The sequence below is a fragment of the Apteryx rowi genome, unplaced genomic scaffold (assembly GCF_003343035.1).
Source record: "Apteryx rowi isolate R43461 unplaced genomic scaffold, aptRow1 scaffold_151, whole genome shotgun sequence".
NCBI classification, from domain to species: Eukaryota; Metazoa; Chordata; class Aves; order Apterygiformes; family Apterygidae; genus Apteryx; species Apteryx rowi.
Window position 1 is genome coordinate 551,497 of NW_020447764.1, and position 7,030 is coordinate 558,526.

Here is a 7,030-nt window from a genome sequence, read left to right on the forward strand (position 1 = left end):
GCGCGGCCGCGGAGCGGAGCGGAGCCCCCGCGCCGGCTGCCCGCCGCCCCCCGCAGACAATGACTGCGCGGCCGCCGCGCCGCCTGACTCCGCGTCTCTCCCGCAGGTGCGGAGCTGGAGGAGGCCGGCAAGGAGGGCGCGAAGAGCAGGGAGGTTATGCGGCTGAATAAGGAAGGTAAGTGGCTGGTGCGGCGCCCCCGTAGCGGTGCGCGGGGCGGCTGCGCGCAGGCGGCCGCCGCGGTGGCAACTTCTGGGCGAGCGCGAGCGTAGCAGGTGTACGCGGCGCCCGGCGGGCCCGGTGACAGGGGAGGCGATTTTAAGTCAAAAGACAACTGCACGTCAGTGGCCATATTGGATTTTTTTTTTTTTTTTGGAGGACTCTTATCCCTTCTTGGTGCGACATTTCCTTTGCTTCTGTGTGAAGGTAATCGTATAAGCCTGTGCATCAACTTTAAACGTTGTGTTATCATTGGCAGCCGAACTAAAAACATTTTTCCTCCCTCAGAAAGAACCGGTCTATTATAATGTTTGAGTTCGTGCACCTTAGCTCAGGTTCCATTTTGGTCTTTCGCTCTCACTGGTGAGTGCGGCTCACTGTCAACTGTGCAGCCAGTGCTGGAGATCACCTTAGGTTAGGCCCAGTCATGCACATTATGCAAAAACCAATATAATAGGTCATTTGGGTTGTCAGATCTTCTGGTACCATAAATATGAACAAGCAAATTCCAGCCTAATAGTATCTGCAAATACGCCATACTTGACATAGTTCTGTCAGTTGCTAAAGGAGAAACTTTAATGGTGAGTGTAGGCAAATCACACTGACACATTTGGTTTGTGATGTGTATTGTTAACATCATGCTGGAGCAGCACATAACGAAACTAGAGAAACGGCATGGGGCGTATTTTTATGTAGTTTTCTATTTGTCTCTGTTCTGTTAAGAAAGTATTACACACTTATAACCTTTCTGTCACGAGAAATACTTGTGAAATTGGTTCTTAAGGAATGACCCCGTCATAGTGAAACTTCTGTGCAAGATACTGATGCTGGGAGAAATCCCACTATTACGTGTAATGTCATAATATGTGTCCTGAAATGATGTTAAGGTTCTCGTTATATTATAGTTGTCATTATATCTGGGTTTATTCTGAGCGTATTGGCAACTTAAATGAATTCCATGTTTTCAAAACAAGGTCTTGAGAATTAATCGGTAACGTAAATCTATGTGATAAACTATAAAATTGCATAAAGTACACATTAAATAAATCATATTAGAATCCTATAAAACTTCTGTTTTGAAAGATCTTTACAGAGATCCTAAGCTTGATTATATTCCTGCCTTTAGTCTTGAACTTGCCTGTATTCCTGTTTTGCCAGCCTGAAAATAAATTAAGAGACAGAACTGGGATTTTAATGTAGTTCGCTTACAGGTAAAAGGTTCAAGGCTCAAATAATTTGTGCTTTTATTGGTGATATTGAGCATACTCTTTATTCAGAAGTAATTGAACAAAAATCTTGCTATTAGAACTTGGCTTCCATAAGGAGTTTAATTTGTTAAGATTAAATGTTTTGCTTGAATGCAAGTCCTTGAATGCAAATTCTTATTATAAAGTTACTTGAGACATAAAGATTGAAGAGCATCACTCCTACTTAGTCATATCTAATACGCAGATTGTTTTCTAGAATGATTCAGTATAGATTGTCAGCTGTAGTCTGTCACTGTTTGTTTTTCGGGGTGTTAGAGACTTCACCAAATGAAATCCTTTTAAACGTTTTATCCAGAAATGTTATTTCCAAATGAAGTTTTTAACTTCATTGCTGAAATTATGATAGTGACAGATGTGAAGTATTTATTAGCTTTTATAGTACTTAATTGTACAGTAAAAAAAAAAAAGACAGTTATATTTAGAAAATAAAACACTTCAGGAATTTTATTACTTCCAAGTAGTAACTTGCTTTGGATCATTTAGAAAGAACTTTCAAGAAGTTTGAATAAATTAGTACGTGTTGAAATATTTCTACTGTATTCACTCAAGCGGTCTGTTAATACAGGTGCTTCCACCACACCCATCTGTGTGTCTGAACACCCACTGTAAATCTTCCCTGAGCCTCACCATCCTTGTTAATAAAGGTGGGGAAAAATTTGAAGAGCTAGATTGGCCTACAGAAAACGTTGCTGTCATGTTTGCAGGAACACTTGCACGTTTTTTCTTGTCTTGCCCACATCTGTCGCGTGAGATATTGGTTTGTTCTTTCGAGGGGGGTTGTTAATAGACAAGGGTTGTGAACATGGTAGGTCTTAATACCAAACCCAGCTCATTTTTCTTTGCACTCATATATGCTTGAGTAGGCCTTCTTTTGCCATTTGTGATGCCAGGAGATAAGTGGTGTCTTACAAAAATCAGACTTTACCTGTAAAAGTTAACTTGAGTTAACACTTAACATTTCAAGTATTAGAAATTACTGTCCCGTTCAATAAAGATTAAAGATAATCTTGCCTCATTCACTTTTTGTAATATTTATCTCAGTTGTGTCAACTTTAGTCAATACGATCAAATTTACATGGCGTTTCACTTGTAAGCAGTTGAGCGAGGAGCTCCGTGAGACTAGGGGGACTGTTTGTAAAGGAGGCTGGGGAAAGGGGTGGGAAGATGGCCGGTCTCCTCCGGACCATGGCAAGGTGGTTCATTCTGGTTTTGTAGAACCAGATGTTAAAAGCTGCTTCCAGCCAGCTTCTTCCCTGCGTTGCTGCCTCCTTTCTGGTTGTGCGCTGCACGTGCTTAGCGTGGTGGGCCCTGCTTCCTCCTCCTGTTGGCCCAGGCTCTCACCCAGGAGCCAGCATTGCCCTGTGATAGTGGGGAGGAGAGTCACTGCCAAATCTCCATGTGCCAAAGTAGCTGATATTTCTTAGCACATCTCTGGGCACGGGGTTCACAATCTGGCCATGCTGTTTGTTTCTGTAATGCAGGAGGTGCACTGAGGCCATGTGCCCCCTCTGCCCCATCTTCGGGGGAGAAGTGAAGTCTAAAAAAGATTGTTCACAGCTTTTCTTTATTCTACAGAATTTATATAGGCCGTACAGAGAGAGAGGAATTCCCTGAACATTTGTTCAGTTTTGTAGATGGAATTGCTTTTTGTATGCTAGTACTTATTTATGTTTTCTCTTAGTGAATGCAGTATGTCCGTGGTTGACTTTTGGTGACATGTAGATTTGTGGAGAGGAGATTACAAAGTTGCAAGTGTTCACAGAAAATGAAAAATTTTATGCATAAATGTGTGTGCCAGAAAAACTTATCTCCTTATCTAATCAGGAAGCAGAAACAGTATTGTGTAACTTATCTGACAAATCACTACCAACCAACTAGTTTAGCTAAAACAGGGGTTTGCAGAGTTGGAGCAGCATTTGGAATTTATATTGAGTTTTTAAATGTTGAATGGCGTATTTGAAGAATTGAAAATTTTCTTGTAGATAACGTATAGCAAAAGGAGTCGAAATTTATTTGACAAGTTGTGTGTTGTAAAAAGTTGTAGTAACTACATGACTGAGACTGATACTAGAAGATCACTGTATCTATAATAACCTCTAACTGATTTTAGATTAACTTTGAAGGCATATGTTTTACTTTATACCATGTTTAAGAAGATAGTGTGTCTTACCTACAGAACTCTTATTAATCACAGAATCACAGAATCACAGAATGGTTGAGGTTGGAAGGGACCTCTGGAGATCATCTAGTCCAACCCCCCTGCTCAAGCAGGGTCACCTAGAGCACGTTGCACAGCATCGCGTCCAGGCAGGTTTTGAATATCTCCAAGGAAGGAGACTCCACCACCTCTCTGGGCAACCTGTTCCAGTGCTCTGTCACCCTCACAGTGAAGAAGTTTTTCCTCATGTTCAGATGGAATTGTCTGTGTTTCAGTTTGTGCCCGTTGCCTCGCGTCCTGTTGCTGGGCACCACTGAAAAGAGTCTGGTCCCATCCTCTTGACACCCTCCCTTCAGATACTTGTACACGTTGATAAGATCCCCTCTCAGCCTTCTCTTCTCCAGGCTAAACAGGCCCAGCTCTCTCAGCCTTTCCTCATAAGAGAGATGCTCCAGTCCCCTAATCATCTTTGTAGCCCTTCGCTGGACTTGCTCCAGTAGTGCCACATCCCTCTTGTACTGGGGAGCCCAGAACTGGACGCAGTACTCCAGATGTGGCCTCACCAGGGCTGAGTAGAGGGGGAGGATCACCTCCCTCAACCTGCTGGCAACACTCTTCCTGATGCAGCCCAGGATACCATTGGCCTTCTTGGCCACAAGGGCACATTGCTGCCTCATGCTTAACTTGGTGTCCACCAGCACTCCCAGGTCCTTCTCCGCAGAGCTGCTTTCCAGCAGGTCAGCCCCCAACCGGTACTGGTGCATGGGGTTGTTCCTCCCTAGGTGCAGGACCCTGCACTTGCCTTTGTTGAACTTCAGGAGGTTCCTCTCTGCCCACCTCTCCAGCCTGTCCAGGTCTCTCTGAATGGCAGCACAGCCCTCTGGGGTATCAGCCACTCCTCCCAGTTTGGTATCATCAGCAAACTTGCTGAGGGTGCACCATGTCCCTTCATCCAGGTCACTGATGAAGAAGCTGAACAAGGCTGGACCCAGTACTGACCCCTGGGGGACACCGCTAGCTACAGGCCTGTAATGTATATACTCAGTTTAGCAAATGTGCAGCATTAAGTGCTGGCAGTATTTGTAGGCAGGCACTGGCTACAGAGGAGTGAAAGAGAGCCTGTTTATCTTCACTAACTACAGCAGGGTTAAATATGACCTGTGGGATTTAGATCTATATCTGGGTACTTGGTGTCATAGTCAACTTCAGTTTCTCAGTTCAGTGGGTTTGTATTATTGAGGTTTCAGTCTGATGCTGTGTGTGTTTTGTCTCAGATAATCTTTTCACTAACCATCCTGACTCATTATTGTTTAGCATAAAGGATGTTATATAAAAAAATCCATTCTATTTTTCTGACATCATGTTAAAATTTGAGGTTTTATCTATCACTATTGCACAGCTCCAAACTTGACCATTTTACTTGATGATTAGATATGCAAACTGCAGTTTTAAATCTACTGGATAGTTACCCAGAGTTAATTTAGGTGAAAGGTTAGGTATTTCCAATGTATTTTTCATTTTTGACCTCCCAGGTAAATATCTGAAGGAAAGTTTTTTGTTTTGTTTTGGCGGTTTGGGTTTTTTTGGGGGAGAAGGGGGAATGCTCTGGCAACATCAGAACAAATTAACGGGATACTAATTAGTTTTACTTTTAAGTATTCTGTTCTTTTCCAGAAAAAAAATCTTGATGATTTTATTGTTCTCCTTGGAAGAATAAGAAGTGAAGGAGGTTGGGAGATGGCAGGGAACATTTCTATAGAAAAAAGGATATAGAATACAACAATCTGCTATATGAAAAGCAAAAGGAAGAGAAAGAACTAAAATTATGAGGAGATTGTGAAAGAAGAGAAGACAAAAACAGCTGGTTAATGTAAGCATAGGCATCGGATTTGATTTTCTTTTGTTTACTAGTGGTTTGTGGATGGTGCTGTTTGTCTCCTTTAAAAATATATCAAGCAAAAACTTAAGAATAAAACTTCTTGGTTTTCCTTTCTTTCATAGCCACCTTCATCTTTCATCGTCTTGCGGTGGTGGGGAATGTTGGGAAGGGCTGAGAGAGAAAGAAAATGATGATGAAGTTTAAACACATATGGAAAAAGAAAGAGGTTATCAAATTTGGATCACCTTGGTTGGTGGGGGTTTTTTTGTTTTGTTTTGTTTTTTTCCAGCAGGCAGAAGAGAGTTTTGTATAATTTTCCTTCTCTTCCCTGTAAGCTAATCAGGTCTTCCAGAAATACTGGTTCTTAAACAGATACAATATTCAGGTGGAGCTCGATGAGTGAAAGAACTGAGAACTGGCAGATACAAAACTGTCACTGTTGTCAGGAGAAACTTTTTCCTGTCATTTGCTGGGAATAAGAATAACAAGCAAAGGTCCTGGTGGGGAGTCTTTAGGATGAGGCGTGACAGTGGGATTAAATGGCCTGTGTTTTGATGCTTAAATGCCTGATCAGTTCAGTATATGTTCGTCTGGCTCCAATATTTATTTATTTTGTTTATTTTATTTTTCCATGGATAGCTTCTGCAAGGTTGGGGGTGGGGGGCGCTCCTGGTTGTGGCTGTAGTCTCATTTAATGTGTCTCAAGGAGTAGGGAAAGAGGGAGCATGAAACGTATTACATAGTGGCTGGGTGATACGATAGTGTTATGACAGAGCCCAGAGATTTAGTCAAAATTGTAGTTTAGCGTCATAGTTACTTTCTGAAACCTGGAGTCTGTGTCCTTTAGCTCATCAACCCACAGTGGGAAAAAGAGTGGACTAATGATTATGCTCTCTGATCAGCAATTCTACATTTGGAATCAGGATTTCGACTTTTTTGAAACTGTTTTTCCAGAAATGACTTGTTAAAAACTGGCTTTGTTAGGTGGCTGGTCTCTAAAATAATTTATCCTAAGATACTAGAAAATTTCTGTTTTTTTGTTTAGGTTGTCCTTGAGATTGGCAGTTGAAAGAAATACAACTACAGTGTTGACAACTTCTTTTAATTCACTAGCCAACTTTTTTCAGCAACTTAAAATAAGAAAAGATAATTAAGTAACCTTATTGAGATGAAAATATGTCCATAGGATAGATAAGAACGTAGTCTTTAGGATTCTCTTAATCTGTGGGGTAAAGTCTTAGGCCTGGCACATATTTTGATAGAATTTGGGTTGTATTTCTCCCAGTATTTGCACATCAATTATTCTGAAGAGGTTAGTTCTCATTTGGTTTAATATCTTTTTTTTCCTTTTTTCCTTTTTTCCTTTTTTCCTTTTTTCCTTTTTTCCTTTTTTCCTTTTTTCCTTTTTTCTTTCTTTTTTTCCTTTTTTCCTTTTTTCCTTTTTTCCTTTTTTCCTTTTTTCCTTTTTTCCTTTTTTCCTTTTTTCTTTTTTTTCTTTTTTTTCTTTT

General features: G+C 41.1%; 1 protein-coding gene across 3 annotated transcripts in view; it reads left to right on the forward strand.

Moving 5' to 3' along the window:
• Positions 1-48: 48 nt before the first annotated feature.
• ATXN7L1 (ataxin 7 like 1) overlaps positions 49-7,030 on the forward strand; it is a 126,907-nt gene continuing 119,925 nt past the window's right edge. For 2 of the 3 annotated variants that reach the window (XM_026058987.1, XM_026058990.1), the window contains exon 1: positions 49-175. In XM_026058987.1, coding sequence (XP_025914772.1) covers positions 157-175 — 19 coding nt within the window. In that variant the 5' untranslated portion in view covers positions 49-156. The remainder of the gene's footprint in view (positions 176-7,030) is intronic. The other variant, XM_026058994.1, reaches the window with a different exon arrangement.